Source organism: Typha angustifolia, chromosome 4 (genome assembly GCF_048772165.1).
Source record: "Typha angustifolia cultivar Huaian chromosome 4, ASM4877216v1, whole genome shotgun sequence".
Lineage (NCBI taxonomy): Eukaryota > Viridiplantae > Streptophyta > Magnoliopsida > Poales > Typhaceae > Typha > Typha angustifolia.
Window position 1 is genome coordinate 6,390,256 of NC_133242.1, and position 16,216 is coordinate 6,406,471.

The window sequence follows — 16,216 nt, forward strand, 5'->3', positions numbered from 1 at the left end:
ATCCAAATCCAAGGAACCCGACCCAGTTCCATTAGTGAATTGGATTGGGCCTTGGGCCCAATCCATTTAGGTGTTAGTTGGGTGGGCTGCGGGCTAACTGCAGCCCAACCCAACTGATTTGGGCTTATTTTGTCCCAAATTAATAATTATTGAGTTAAATTGTAGAAAAATTTTAATATTTTTTTTTATTTTATTAAAAATGTTATTATTATTTATTATTAAAGGTGGTGATTTTTAGCACATGAGCTAGGGATTTGAGATTCAATTGTCTTGCCTAGACTCAGGTGAGTGAATTCACTCACATATTTATTTTATTATATTTCGTACCTTTATCAGACCATGTAAATTTTCTATGTGCAAATTATTTATTTCACCCTTACGTGCAAAAATTTAATTGTTACAATTTCTGTGTGCAAATCTATTTATTTCATCTGTACGTGCAAAAATTTAATTATTATATTTTCTGTGTGCATTTAATCATTATACTCAGTGCATCACCATACTTCATGCAAATATTGAAATTTGTGAAAAAAAAATGAGACTAGTATTCGTACGACTTAGAAAACAGTCCCGGTATAAATCACTTATGATTTTCTGTGGTGACTCAAGTCTATCTGGAAGTCCAGGGAAAGTCCTAAATCAGACAACTACAGTGACTTTTTTAGGTGACTCTAGCGGAGTTAGAAAACAATCCTAGGATGAATGAGAAATTTTCTAAGTGACTCTAACTTCTCTCAACGGTTAGAAAAAAAGACAGAGTGTGTTGATCACATGGTGATACCATCTGATGACCCTAACCGGATCAGCTATGAAGAAAAATCCCGAACGTCATCTCGAGGTGACTTCTAGTTAATGTGGATCCACAGAGTTTAGACCCATTGAGACATATGACAGTATAAATATTGAAAAGATGTTAATATGTTAAAATCGTGCAAGGTTATAAGTTGTGACTCTCTCTATTGTTATCATTGTTATTATTTAAAGAGCATGCCTATTGCATATTGTTATGAATATTGTTGCTTTTAGTTTAATTTTATTCAGCATTATTATGATTAAAAATTTATTTGGTTTTCGAGTGGATTCCGCTCACTTAGCTATAGTTGTTAGCTCATAGAAGTTTTATTTATTTCATTTAGAAACTATAAAACATTAATATTGTTTTATGTTTATTGCAATTAGTTTTAAATTTAATAACGCAGATCTTCATTATTTATTTATTTTGCTATCGTACACGTAGAGAGTATTAATAAAGCTTCGTGTATCTCAAGCATATTGAGATGCATGGTCGGTCATGATTCCTATTTTGGATCGTGACATTATATCCAAAGATGAAGTGAAAGCCGATCCAAACAAAGTGCAAAGCATGGTACAATGGCTGCTGCCGAAGATGACAGAGTTACGCGAGTTCCTAGGCTCTCCGGTTACTACCATCGATTCAAAGACAACTATGCCAAAGACAACAAAGGAGTTACACGGGTTCCTAGGGCTCCACTCACGTCCTTGTTGCGAAAGGAAGAGTTCATATGGATGAATAAGCTGCCTTCGAGGCCCTTGTGTTGGCATTGCCCAACTTTGAGAAAACGTTCATCATCGAGTAAGACAACGCGCGGGTCAGCATCGATGCAATATTGATGCAAGAGGGTAGACCACTGATCTAAGCAACAAGCTAGGCATATCGCTGAAATAAGCTGAATATAATCCTATTGAAATTCCAAGCACATATGATCATGCCAAATCCCAAAAGGTGATCTCTAACATCACAATACGAGAAGTCGAAAGTAGGAAAAATGGACATGTAAAATAGAACCCAAGGCAATGTCTTAGTGCCACAGGACGAGCCTGATAACCTCACCACGAATGAAAGGCCTTAAGGAAAGAATCCGACAATGGAAGGGTGGTAGTTCCAGCCGACACCAAATTGCAATCGGAGATGATGCGACATTTTCACAACACGCTAATGGCTAGACATGACGGGTCATTTCGCACATATAAACTGCTGTCCCAAAGCTGCATTTGGACTAAAATGAAGATGGATGTACAAGCCTACGTGCAACCTTGCAAAGTGTGCCAAAGCAAAGAGCGACTCGAGCAAACCTGCCACATTGATCCAGCTGCTACTAATCCTTGAGCACATGTGAGAGGATGTTGTAGTGGACTTCATTGACAGTCTACCATCAATCCATGGGCACATGGTGGTCATGGTGGTGGCCCATCCATACATGGCAAAAGAAGGTGGCAGAGGTCTACGTGTGCAATGTGGCCAAGTTGCACGTTATACCCAAGTCGATTGTTTCTAACCGAGATCACATTTGTATTAGTCAATTTTGGTAGAAATTTTTCGCACTTTAAGGGACCAACTTCTAGATGAGTTTCGCCTATCATCCCTAGATAGACGGCCAGCCCGAAGTGCCAACCTGTTGCTTGGAGTGATACTTGAGATGCTTCGTGGGTGAGCATCCACAGCAATGGTTGACCTATTTGCCTTAAGCAGAATGGTCGTACAACACTGCACATCACTCAACCATTAGCATAACTCTGTTTGAGGCCATACAAATGCCCGCTGCCGACTCTATAGGCTTACTTACCTTTGGCCGATGCTGATTGAACCAAGGAGGACAAGATCTTGCGCAACCGAGACGAGGTTCTTTGAGGGCTCAAAGTGCACTTGACCATAGCCCAAAACCGGATAAGGATTGGGTTTATGTGAAACTTCAACCATATCGACAAAGTACGATGAGACCCTATCCTTAACCAAAAGTTGGTGCCTAAGTTCTTCGGTCGTACCAAGCGACTGAACGAGTCTAACCTATAGCCTATTGGCCACCACTACTTGAGGAGGCTAGCATTCACCTGGTGTTCCATGTGTCGAATCTGAAGGCTAAGATCCCTTCAATTGAGTCTGCAAGTGTAGTCCCACTCGAGCCTAGGGTCGAACCAATTGACCTTATTCTAGCTCGGATCCTTGTAAGGAGGCACACATGGGTCCAAGGAAAATTAGTGAATGAGATATTCGTGGAATGGTACAAGAGCGCAATTGATGAAGCAACTTTATGGACAACTATCTAGATTTGACACCTTAAGAACAAGATAAATAGAAGCGTGGTGGATTGATGCGAACCAAATAAGTAAAGGGTGACTTAGGCGATGGGTATAGCCATATAGGAACTATGTAGGGGCTCAATTAGATTTGCTTATTGCAATTATTTCAGTTGAGTCCATGTGGACTAGGGTCAAGTCAATTCGGTTAGCCTGCATATAAATATGGAGTGCAGCCATTTGCTCTTCTCTCCCTTCTCCTCTAGCCATTTGCTCTTCTCCCACGTCCCTCTCTACCAGCCGTCTTCGTCCCACCTCCAATCCCCCTCTTCTATAACTTGAACTCTTCCTATCTTCCTCTCTTCCTCCTCTACGTCCCTAACTAAAAATGCTAAAAGAATATCCAGCGGATCTGCGGTTAAAAATTCCACAAGATACTATCCGTTAAAGAATATGAAAGATAACCAAGATGTGACACACCTATAGTGACATGACTGACTTAGATCCACCTGCTTTTGGCTCGTGAAACATGAAAGACTTTCATAGTGGCCACCATGGCAATCATCAATAATGTAAAAAAGTTAATAAAGAGTATTTTCTTATCAATCCTTAAACAATTTCAAGGTATCAAGAATAAAGTATTTCCTTGTTACTTCCGAATTTCAAAAGGATGTACAATAGTTGCTACTAAGAAATACTAATAGAAGAATCTTCTTTGTAATTTGTGTATTTCTTCTTAATTATGTTTCTTATACTAAACTCAATCAAGTTCTTGAAGGACTGACAAAAATATATATTATTTTCTTTGATTAATACTGAATTCTCTTGAAGAATCATATATATTGGGAAGAAAGGATTAAGCTTGTGAAGCTGAATGGAGTGTGAATAATCTTCCTAGTTCCTGCACTTATTATTACTCAAGTACTTTCTTATGATATAAGACCTGGTCTTTAAACAATACCTGCCTAAACTCATTGATGTTAACAATGTTAGATACAGGTAAAGAATCAAGAGTTTAATGTCCTAAACTCATTGATTTTAGTTCTGCTATAGCAGAAAAATGCAAGTTCTACAGTACATTATGTACTTCATGTCCTACTGCAAATCAGAATAGCAGGAAATACATAGGTAGTTAGGTACCTTTCTGAAGTCAACATCTTCTCCAAGTCTCTTACCATGACTATGCACACCAAATATTTGAACACGCTGTTTAGCATCTGGTAAACCAATATACAAGCGGCGATCAATACGTCCTGGGAGGACAAATTCAGGATCTAATTCATCTGGTCGATTTGTTGCACAGATGAATATTACAGCTTGTCTGAGAGAAAAACGATCGACACCAGTTTTCTCTTTCCTGCAGATAATAAAATGTTTAGAACAAGAGAATGTCAATAGAAAACCCTTATTGTTTCCAATACAAACACAACCATTCTGGACAATTTTGAACAAATGGAATGATGAGGAGAGAACAATACAACCATGAAACTTTGCACCTGCACTCTCTGTGCTTAGGCACAGAATAATTTTGAACTAAATGAATCCATTGCAAACTAGTGGTGGCATGCAATAAGAACATCAAATGTTTCACAACCAATTGATGATCATGATGGTGATGGTGATGGTGATGGTGATGGTGATGGTGATGGTGATGGTGATGGTGATGGTGATGGTGATGGTGATGGTGATGGTGATGGTGATGGTGATGGTGATGGTGATGGTGATGGTGATGGTGATGGTGATGGTGATGGTGATGAATTGATGATTATGTTCATGGTAAGAAATTTTACTTAAGCTATCTGTTGGCATTGTGGATATGTCATATCTGATCTGTAGATGAACTTACTGATTCACAGATTACCATGGCCATCTCAATTCTCAACACAAATTGGAAGTTGGACATGGAGACACTGGATAGTTATCAGACTCTTGGTTATGAATCTGAAGCCGGAGGTCACAATCCTCTAAGAAAGTAGCTGTGGCATTTCAAGATAAGTATCTCTTAATGACATTAAAGTTAAGGTTCCATTCTGTGTTTATTTCGTTTGGAGAGATTAAAACAACGCAAATGGTATGAAGGCTTCTATCATTGAGTTACCACTGCAGTTTGAGTTTCTGGAGTAGGTATGTATGTCACATAATTGTTAAAACCATATAGCAGTACCATATAATTCTTTGCAGTGAACATTAGATACCATCAACCTAATAAGATGCTCTAACTTTTGTATTGCTTTATATCATTCTTAAGCCAACAACTTTTGGTAAGACATAGGTAACAAAAGTTCTTATATGTTCATTTTCTATATCTATAATTTTAGACCCACATCCATCTTCAATAAAAATTGTTACCAAGAAACAATAAACATCAAACAACACTAAATATTAGGGCTTTGGCATGGCATCTTTGTTATGCTCATATATGTATTTTAAGAACTTATTTTCTATAGAATAGTAAAAGGAAAAACTAAGGGGTTAGCTAAAAGCCACAACATCATCAACTTAATGAATTCCTAGAAGACCATGAACACTTAGATTTTCTTTGCCATGAAGTTATCAACAGACATGAAGATTTTCAATGCTGTACATTTATCTAAATCACAAGGTGTCAAGGTCCAAATCTTTCAATAACAGGTGCTTCAGAGGGAATGAAACATCTATAAATATCTGAGCATTGTCTGAATATGGTTTTACTTCATGCTTGTTTGAAGTTTAAACATTGACAAATAATTATGAGGCTGATATTGGATGGTAAACATCTCTTTTTTCAAGAACTTAAAACTTGATAACCAAAAAATTGTGGTTAACACAACCATAGAATCTCCTTGCTTGGATTCCCGAAGCCAAACTGCAGCCCATTTACTATTGAAGAAACAATGAGCTCAAACAGATTATGGAGTATATCATTTTTCTTCTTTCCACCATGACTCGGACAAGATATTTGGAAAAATAGGGTTATATACTTCTACTATACACAAGTACATAAATACAAAAACTGTTATAGATGGTGACAATGGTAAACGAAAAGTTCAATTTCATCAGCTCAAAGAAATAGAATATTACTCTTCCCTTTAAAAAAAAATAATATACCATATATCAATTACATTGAAAGAATTAGTTGATCCTTTAGATAATCAGTGTAGAGCTGACAAACATTTCCACGGAATAATGGAAATAAAGGTTGGTTAGCTTAAGGCAGAGATTTTACCTCAGAAATTTAACAGTTGGGACAGGAATCTTGAGTGAGCGTTATCCAAATTTGCATAGACAATACCATGAACAAATTTCTCTTATAGTAAGTGTAAGGCTGTCTAACACATAACTGTTGACACAACTAGGGTGAAAAACTTTCAAAGAACTTATGAGCATTGTTTCTATCTACTCTATTATTACAATCAAAAACTTTAGTGCTAGTGACATGAGGCATGCTGGGCCTAAGCTCACAATGAGGCACATTGTCACAGACTTAACCTTTTTTTATCAGTTTGCTGGTCTGCGCGGCACTTTACCTTCTTGGCAAGATGAAATAGCCTCAGAGTAAAAATTGTGTAAAAGTTAAGAAAAAAAAAATAAAAGAGAATTCAATAACTTAGAAGAGACAAGCTTTCTTGATGAAATCATCACTTCTATTTCATTCACTAAAACATTACATGTATTTACAAGTAGAGTATTTAAGCCAAGATTCCGAAACTCGGTATCAGAATCGGGATCGACCGCTAGAAAAACAATAGCATCGGTCGTATCGGCTGTATCGGCCGTATCGACTATATCGGTCATATCGGCCACCCATATCGGATCGGACTATTTTTAATTACCCAAAATTCTAAATATTATTTAAAATGCATAAAACTTTCTAAAATTTATAAAAAATAACAAAAAAATAAGAAATTAAAATTAGTCACATATGAATTTAAAAACTAAAGAAAAAATTCACTCAAAACTATAATGAATTTCGACTTGAATTAAACAAATTTTTACTCATAAATTATTACTGCAGAACAATATGAAGAGATAGCAGTAAAAAAAGATGAGTTAAAAAGTGGGTGAGAAAGAAGGAAAAAAAAAATGAGAACAAAAAACTGATCCGAATTCACCAAAAGCATATGAACACAAGAATTATGCCTTACTGTCATATTAGAGAAAATTTAAAAGATAAGAATAAGAAAGGATACATACTCTCCATCAAGCTGTGTTATCAGAGCTTCAAATGTTGCCCTCCTCCGGGGATCTTTCCTTGCATGTCTTCCTGCAATAGCATCAATCTCATCCACAAAGACAAAGGAGGGTGCCTACAAAAATGGTCAATGATTTATTTACAAAAAGAAAAAGAAAGAAAAACTTTAAAACTAGAAGAGGGCCATCGGAATACTGGTTTCACAAAATTTTCATCAGTTCATCAATGGTAACGGGAACTAGTACAGTGGTATTATGATATTATCAGTTCCAATTAATACAGTTTTTGCATATGTTCTAAGCAATTGATTGGCTATAGCATGCAAAAGATGAACCATCAGTCCCCTGAATTTAAGCATTTGTTAAATACAAGCAACCAAAACATCAAAACCAAATGCATCCATAATGCATTGATGAGCATTCATAACACCATTTAGCAAAATGTACTACATTGTATCATGTCTTATGGAACTCGTATACAATACACTAGGTTGACACAAAAGAGTGACAGTGAAATATAAGTTCACTACTAACTTCAAAGGCTTAAACAAACTGCAGTTGTTGGGAACAAAAGAAAATAGAATTCATACATTTCTTCGGGCAATTGAGAAAATCTCATTAATCCTTGCTGCTCCACTTTTTTCGCTATCTGTAAATTCAGCACCAGAAGCAAAGACAAATGGCATGCCACTTTCCTTCGAAAGAGTACGTGCAAATAGTGTCTTTCCAGTTCCTGGTGGTCCAGAGAGAAGTACACCCTAGCACACAAGCAGGTACTGATCATCATGGGATACTTTATAATTCCAACAGTTAGGTGATTATAGTAAGTAAAGAAAGATATGAGTAGATTAATATGAAAATAAAATTTGGAATAGATTACCCGAACAAATGCCACCTGCTTTTCATAATATTGCATTGGATTATTCATATAAATCATTATCTCATCCAGAAGATCCCAAACATCACCCCCTAATATAACTTCCTTGTATGAGGATTTTGTTTCATCAGAACTTTCAACAGGCTGAACATATGCACTTGTATCAGATGAACCAATTTAGAGACAAGAAGTCTTATATTACAGCATAAATACACCAACTCTAATGAAAAAATAAAGTTGAGATTGCAATGCTCACGAGGATAAAATTTTCTGCATAAGCCATGTCAAAAAGCTGGTTGTACTTCTTGTAGAGATAGCGCCGTGATGTTACATGCAAAAGCATCACAGATTCTCGTATGAGATACAAAATAAGCAATCCTGGTGCTAATGCAACCACAACTTTGAGGAAATAATGGATTTGTCGTTTTTGAAGAAGATCCACTTCAACACCAGAACTTGAGATAATCTCAAAAAAGTAGGGATCAAGAGGGATATTGACCTACAAGACAAAATTTTGTTGATGATCATGTTTTCTTATATATCCAACAGGAAGATAGCAATTATTCATATTTGGCCATTCTTCGTGTCTGGCATCATATACCCAGATAGTGAAAGATGAACATTTAGGACTTACAATATATTCCAATGGGAATCCTTCTTTCATAGTTACGTACATTTTCTTCAGGTCCTCAGAAAAGACAACAGCAGCAACCTGTTTTATCAGAAAGATTTTTCAAGAGAACTTAGAGATTAACAGTGACTAGCTAAGTGTCGCTGAATGGAACTGAAGAAATAAGCTTAATTCCTGTTTTGCAGTTTATCACATTCTGCATCTGCATAGATATAACTATGCGGTGCAAGTTGCATGTACTACCAGAAACAATGAATGATAGTGTTAATTGGACAAGTATCATGGAATCAAAGAAAGCTAATATGTGAATTTGCAAAATAAAACAGACTTAAAATTTGTGAGAATTACATAAGATATGTGCAAGCTGAAATAACAACCAGAAAGAATTTGAAATAGCAATGATGAACAAAATTAATTGTATGGTGAGATCGGAATCTTCTTCTACTCTATGAAATGACAAATTTGCATATAGTGACCGGCGGAGAGAAACTAGGACAATCTAGACACTTTGTGCCATACACACATTGCCCGCATGCATACATAGATGCATATTTGCATGCACGCATATGCGTGGGTCCACATGCATACAAACACATGAATAAAGACACATGCACTAAAGGAAAATTGTTGTTAAAACATAAAATATAAAAGTATCTTTCTCTACCAGCTTAAGCTTTTAGAATAATTAGTGAGTTCAAATTGTATTAGAATAGAAACCCCAAGTTCAAATCCTAAAACTATATATTATTTAAAACAAGATTTGAGTATTGAAATTGAGATCGGGATGGGCCGCTTGGAAAAACGCTATATATCGGCCGATACAGTATCAACTATTTTTAATTATATAAAATTATTAAAAATTATTTACAAATTTAGAAAATTCTAAAAGTTTAATTTAGAAAAAATGATAAAAAAAATAAAAATTACTCACACATTAAGCCTAAAAATTAAAAAATTCCTTATTTTTAATATTGAAAAGTTTATATGATACAATTTTGTTAGGATATCCCAAGTATTATTCTTTACTAATTACCTTTGGGAATTTCCCATTAGTCAATCCACTCTCTCATTTTCATTAGAGATTTCCTCTTTCTACTCTCTCCACATTCAGCCAAAAAATTACATCATATCCCCTCTATCTCAATAGTCCATAGCCCCATCATTAATTTCCTAAGTTCTCAAATATCTAAGCAAAATTCTTACTCCACTACTTAAAGCCCAATCCCTCCTCCTTTCAACTTCTTTGTTCAAAACCCTAACCTTTGATCTCCATCAAAGCCATGAATGGCTCCTCGTAAAATTGTGCCAACACCAAGAAAATTCCAAAGAAGGGAGAAAGAGAGACGAACTAGGCCTTGAGTCATCGTCAACAAGCCTACATTGATTTCTCTCCCTTCCAGCCATTGTGAATATGTTATTAAGGGTGTAAATGAGTTGAGCCTAAGCAAGCTGGCTTTAGCTCAAGCTCAGCTCGAAATCAATTTCGAGCCCTCCAAAGATATTTAGGCTCAGCTCAGCTCAACTCAAGTTGAGCTTAAGCCAAACCAAATCGAGTTTAGGCTGAGCCCGAGCCAAGCCCAAGCTTGATTAAAGGAGGCGACAGCTAGGATGGTGGCTTGCCAAGGCCAGAAAAGTATGACGAGGCCAGACAAAGGAAAAGGTGGTAGCTTGCTGAGCTATTGTACTCACTCACAAAAATTTCAAATCACATAGTCCTCATAGTCATCCAAATAAAAACTTTATGATCAACTTGTGACATAAAAACAATGGTGAACAAAAATAGGCAAAAAGAGGATCAAACTCCAACTTGAATTTGATCAATACTGTCTTACTTGCATATAGATCTATAGAAATGAACAAATTCATTTGATTTAGAAAGCCAAAACATAGTAGGTTATTTCCTTCAAAGTATAAACAATAAAAGAAATAATAGATTTGTGAGAAAGAAAGGAATAACAAAGAGGAAGAAAGAAGTCACCACTTAATTCTTTCCAAAAATTATTTGAGGAGATTCCCTTTCTAAGAAAAACTGTACCAAATACAAGAGACGTCATTATTTAGAGTCAAGCTATCGTAACTATCCCTTCACCATCTCCTCAAAAGAGGAGGAGATGATGAAGGGATAGTGGTCAAGCTATCATCATGATCTAAGTCTGCCCTTCTCCTCTTTGTCATTCTTCTTTGACCTCTTTTGATCTAAGTTCACTTTAGTTAAATAAACTAAGCTGACAAACTTGATTTCCATGAGTAGAAGTCATCCTATCAAACTTCCATGGTTTTGACCTCATCTCTAACACTACATCATATAACAATACAATGACTCCACATCCTTTCAAATGTCATGTCACATGAAACTTCTTCCACTAGAGGGCGTCATTTGGTGTGACAATGATGTTTGCCCTGTTGTTAGGCAAAAGCCTCATGCATTATTATCAAATCGCTTCCAGTACATGATTTTTTGTGATCTTAGAGAGGAAATAGCCACCCACATCCTCTTCATTATCTTCCCTCCCTTCCCCCTCCCTCCATGCACAAAGTCAATGTGTTGCTATCCAATGATTTGGAACCTATGGTTGCATGGTCATGCTAGCAGCACTCCAATCCTTGATAAAACTTTTCTCAAAGAGTAAATTTGAAGAATCAGTAGTGCTACTGTAGGTTCAAAAGTAGCATCATTGTTTGAAAGCTTACTGACTGAAGCATGATTTGAATTCCATTTTACTTATTCAATCAGACCCTAATATGGTAAACAGCTTGAAAGGATGAATCAGATTCATCAGGGAATGTTACACTGTTACTGCTGTCCTACCGCTTCTCATTTTTGAAATATGAGATAAGGAAAGATTCTAAATTATTATCTGAAATAACAAATTATACAAGAGACCATCACTTTTGCCCTCCACTAACTTAAGTACAAAGGGCTTGAAATATGATGTGAAATAAAAGAAACAGGACTTGAAAGGTACTTCACCAAATTCTGCCAAAAGAAAATAACTTACAAAGGAAGTTGATATGCAAAATACATACCTCACCGCAGTCTAGTTTATCAAGAAAATATGTATAAGGTAATTTTGGACGATAGCGCCACCATCTCTTTGAAATCCACTGTGCTCTGCCACCTTTAGAGTTTGATGCTTTCGCTAATACATCTTCCCGTAGACTTTTCTCCACTTCATGCATATCAAAGTCAACTACATATTTAGCACTAGCTGATTCGATCTGCTCAGCCAATTTATCCTTTCGCAAAATTTCTTTCCACTTTCCTAGTCGTTCACGCCAGTTTGTTCCACTTTCTTGTTTTGCTACATTGACATTCGCAACTCCTGAACATCCATCCATATATGAAAAGATAAAAGAGTCTATAAACAATAACTCCCAATAATACACATGACTATATTACCACGGATGTGCATAAAGAATAAACAATTCAAATAATGCACAAACCAACTATAAATATATAATGACAATATATATATATAGTTAACCATTGGCAAGTAAATTGCCAATGACAGAGTTCGTTAATAAGAAAAGGACAAAAAAAGCTGACACGAATGATAAGTACTCAATGTAAAGGCCCACTAGAGTGGTGTATAAAATCAGCTGAAACCAGCCCACTTCAGCCAAAAGGATAGGTTTCGGCAACATATGAACTGATCCATGCCCCAAACCAGTAAATTGGCTGGTTTCAGATATGCACAATAGATTTCAGGGCTAAATGGCTTGGCATCAGCCTGGTTTGATCAAGTGATAGAATCCAAACTTGAATGAAATGGAGGGATAACTGAATAAATGCAAAATGAATTAACTGGAGAGCCACTAAAGCTGTAGCTTGATTGAGATTTCTCGACAAATTAACAGAAAAAAGAAAAAAAAATCATGAAGTGAAATAAGGCCACTAATTTATTAAAACAAAATAAACTAAAAGAGTTGAGAGAAAGGATAGTGTTGACTAATATAGTTTATGACAATGATAGTCGTGCCGTACCACTATCGGCACACCCCTACATGCCACTAGCACGCCATTAACATAATTTTAATAAAAAAATAAATATTTAAAGATGGTTTTAGGCCTTCGGCACGTCAATTTTTTATTTTTATTTGAATATATATATTAAAACCTACATTACAGTCTTTTATTTTTAAATTATTTTTATAAATGACCTATTTTATTAAAGATATAGCAATAATCAAATATTAATATTATTCAACACATAATATGATTGAATATATTTTTTAAAACTAATATTAATGATTGAATACTCCATAATATAATTAAACACATAATATTAATTAATAATAATTTAAATAATTAAAAATTATCTCTAGTTGAATGTAGAATGATGGGAGGATCAAAGACTTAATTTGCCAACACTGACATAAGAATGTTGTGTTAAATATTACTAATAGTCTTCAATCATATTGATGATGATGGTTTCATTTGCCAGCACAAGAATAATATTAAAATTGATCAATGATAAAGTACCAATTGAAAATTGTTGGGATGTTTCGATTTCTCCTCTTTGAACCTCAAAATTCCATATTTCCCCACTACTACTAGAGACAAAAAACTTCATAATGTGCATATCATATTTCAAAACTCTATCTAACCTACCACTACTTATTCTAAATTTTTTACTTTATAAGATGTCTTAAGCATGCCATGTACAAGATCATTTTTTGAGAGGTCACATGAGAAAAATTGCAAATCAAGAACGCCTCACAAGGTTTCCCCATTAGAAAAAACCCTTGCATTGCAAATGGAGGATTTTCCATAAGGTGGAATAGTTAGAGAATGCTCTTTGATAAGTAGCATACCACATTTTCCACAAGCTAGATTCACTTTCCTAACTAGATTGTTTCTCGCCAAGGAATATTCTGCATAAATCTGGGGCTATCAAAACAAATTATAACACAAATAAAAGTTGATGCATATGCAGAGGGGAACAAGAACAAAAGTTCTATTATCCTTCTGCCAAGGGAAACCAGTTTTTCCATAATTGACTGTAAGTGTACCAACTATGGCAAGAAGGGAAGGTTCTTAACTATCACATACATAGAGTCTTACATGGTTTAATTACAATGCTTGCTCAAGAATTTCAGAAAAAGTTCTTAACTATTTATTATTCTCAATTCCATAGCATATCAAGACACCAATTTATCTACATATTATTTGTCAGAACAAAAGAACTGTTACCAAAATTTCCATCACTAAAATTAAGCATTTGTTACTTGAAGATAGTGGCCCAAGCTGAGATACCTAAGCTTCCTTGTAGTTCTTTCTTTTGTTCAATGCTCAACCTTGTGTCATTTTCAATCATTTTATTCACAGTATTCTCAGAAGTTTCTTGATCATCCTCCCATGCATCTTCTCCGACATAAGAAGTATCCTGAACGAGTGTTCCCCCCGGCCCTTCAACAAACTTTTTCATTTTCAGTCCCTTAGGCATTGTCTTCCTCCATATGCTTTTCTTGAATCTTCGTAAACAAAGACAAAGATATGTTAAGTACTAAAGACAGATTAGGAGAATGTTCTGATGTACAACTTCTTCACAGGTAACAAGACGACAAAAACAAGTAGTCTAATAAGACTAGCCAACAGAAAAGCTAGTATGCTTTACTCCTTTGGCATACAAAACAAGGTACAAACTCAACATACTTAAAATGTACATCCACAGGAAGCTAACTGTAGAACAATAGAAATATATAGAGAGGAAAATTATTGCAGAAAAAAATTAAAGGTGAAATGACCATTGAACAAAATCACAAAACAAAAATAATGATCAAATTTCTGAAAACATCTGTACTCTTCCTTGATAAGACTAGACTTATGCAAAAGGATTCCACATGCTCCATAGCCCATACAGCAACATTCTCCTAGCTCCTCGACAATGTATCTATATGGTTATGAATTTATGATGAATCGGTGGATCACCAATTTCGTCAAGCAAGGATCCTCTCAGTCCTCCACGTCATCCTTATCCTCCACAAAACCAGCATACAAAAAGGAATTGACACGACATGCTAAGGGATGATAGCCCTAACTTCAATTTTACCATCACTTTTCTCCTATGCCACATTCACATAGAAAAGACCACTGACTGATTCCCTATTAATGTTAGTAAAAGAAATATGTGTGTGTCAAAAACATAGTAACAAACCTACTTGGGCTACTACTTGTCCACTAACCAACATACCTTGTTGACATTACGAGAGGCTAACCATGTGTATCATTCTAATCTAGAGAAGCAATTTCGAAATTCTCAGTCATAATGGTAATGGTAAGCTCAAATTAGATATTATATAATAGCCTATGAGAATTAGCAACAAGGTTATCACCAATACGGATTTGGACATTAAAAAATACATTTCTAAATTGAACTGTTGAGTCTAACGGTTAGGTATAAGTCTCAATCCATCCAAAAATCCCAGCAGTCAACAATGATCTTCAGGTTTAAGTTAACCTTCGAGATCTCTCTCTTTCCCTAATCTGTGTTAAATGTTGCCCATTTGAGGTCTTTTCTCACTATTGACCATCTGAAACTTCGTAAATAGACACCCTGTGTTTAGTTTTTCATGTATGAGGTCTATATGGACATACAGTAACCTCAGGACAAAAGAATACATGGTGATGGTCAAATTTAAACCTTTGCTACACCCTCTGCACTGCCTTCTAACTATTGGGATTTCCGGTATCTTTCTTCATCAAGTCACTATAGTAGGTTGTACACGAGGTCCATAACAATAGAGCCTCTATCAATATTTCTTTGCCTTTTAGTTTCTAGACTATTTTGAATTCACATATCCTCAAAATAACCAAAATGTAAAAGACAAAAAGTTAAAAACCACACCAAAAATTCAGAGATGTACGCAGACTTGCATCCAGTATAAAGGAAAACTTTCTTTCATAGGTATCTGCGTGGTCATGGATGGCTATGTCAATTAGTAGGGCTGTCAAAAGAAACGAGCAGCTCGGCTGAAGCTCAAATTTGGCTCGACTCAGCTAGAGTGAGCCGAGCTCGAGCCATTGAAACCGGCTCCAAATTAATATCAGGTTAAGCCTGAGCTGAAGTCGACTTGCTCAAGCTCGACTTGATAGGCTCGGTATAAAAAGGGTGAGAAAATCCTAACTCCCAAATCCCAAATCCCCGCCTCCTTTTCCTCCTTTGGCACCCATGCTCGTCCTCCTCAAGCTATCACAGTGCCACCTCATCTTCCTTCGTGGATGCATCTGCCTTCCTTCATGAAAAAACAGTGTGCGTCCTCACCTTTCTTTATGGACACATCCGCCTATATTCCTCGCCATAGCAACAAGAAGCGCGATCTCGTGCTCCGCTGCTGCGAAAGTGTTCGCAGTAGGCACGTTCACGACAAGGCATCCAAACTCCATTGCCGCCTAGAGATCCACGTTGTCGATCCCCAGCCCTACTCTCCCCACCACCTTATAGTGTAACAACCCAAAATTTTAAAACATAAATAAATAAAATATAAATAAACATTTAGAT

The 16,216-nt window shown here is 36.0% G+C and overlaps 1 protein-coding gene across 4 annotated transcripts in view; it reads right to left on the reverse strand.

Annotated features, from left to right (window-relative positions):
- Positions 1-16,216, reverse strand: part of LOC140758772 (ATP-dependent zinc metalloprotease FTSH 12, chloroplastic) — a 71,971-nt gene that overhangs the window by 45,650 nt on the left and 10,105 nt on the right. For 3 of the 4 annotated variants that reach the window (XM_073095061.1, XM_073095060.1, XM_073095063.1), the window contains exons 3-10: positions 13,972-14,189; positions 11,742-12,037; positions 8,718-8,795; positions 8,340-8,582; positions 8,087-8,227; positions 7,797-7,964; positions 7,210-7,322; positions 4,177-4,393 (exon numbers count right to left, since the gene is read on the reverse strand). In XM_073095061.1, coding sequence (XP_072951162.1) covers positions 4,177-4,393; positions 7,210-7,322; positions 7,797-7,964; positions 8,087-8,227; positions 8,340-8,582; positions 8,718-8,795; positions 11,742-12,037; positions 13,972-14,189 — 1,474 coding nt within the window. The remainder of the gene's footprint in view (positions 1-4,176; positions 4,394-7,209; positions 7,323-7,796; positions 7,965-8,086; positions 8,228-8,339; positions 8,583-8,717; positions 8,796-11,741; positions 12,038-13,971; positions 14,190-16,216) is intronic. The other variant, XM_073095064.1, reaches the window with a different exon arrangement.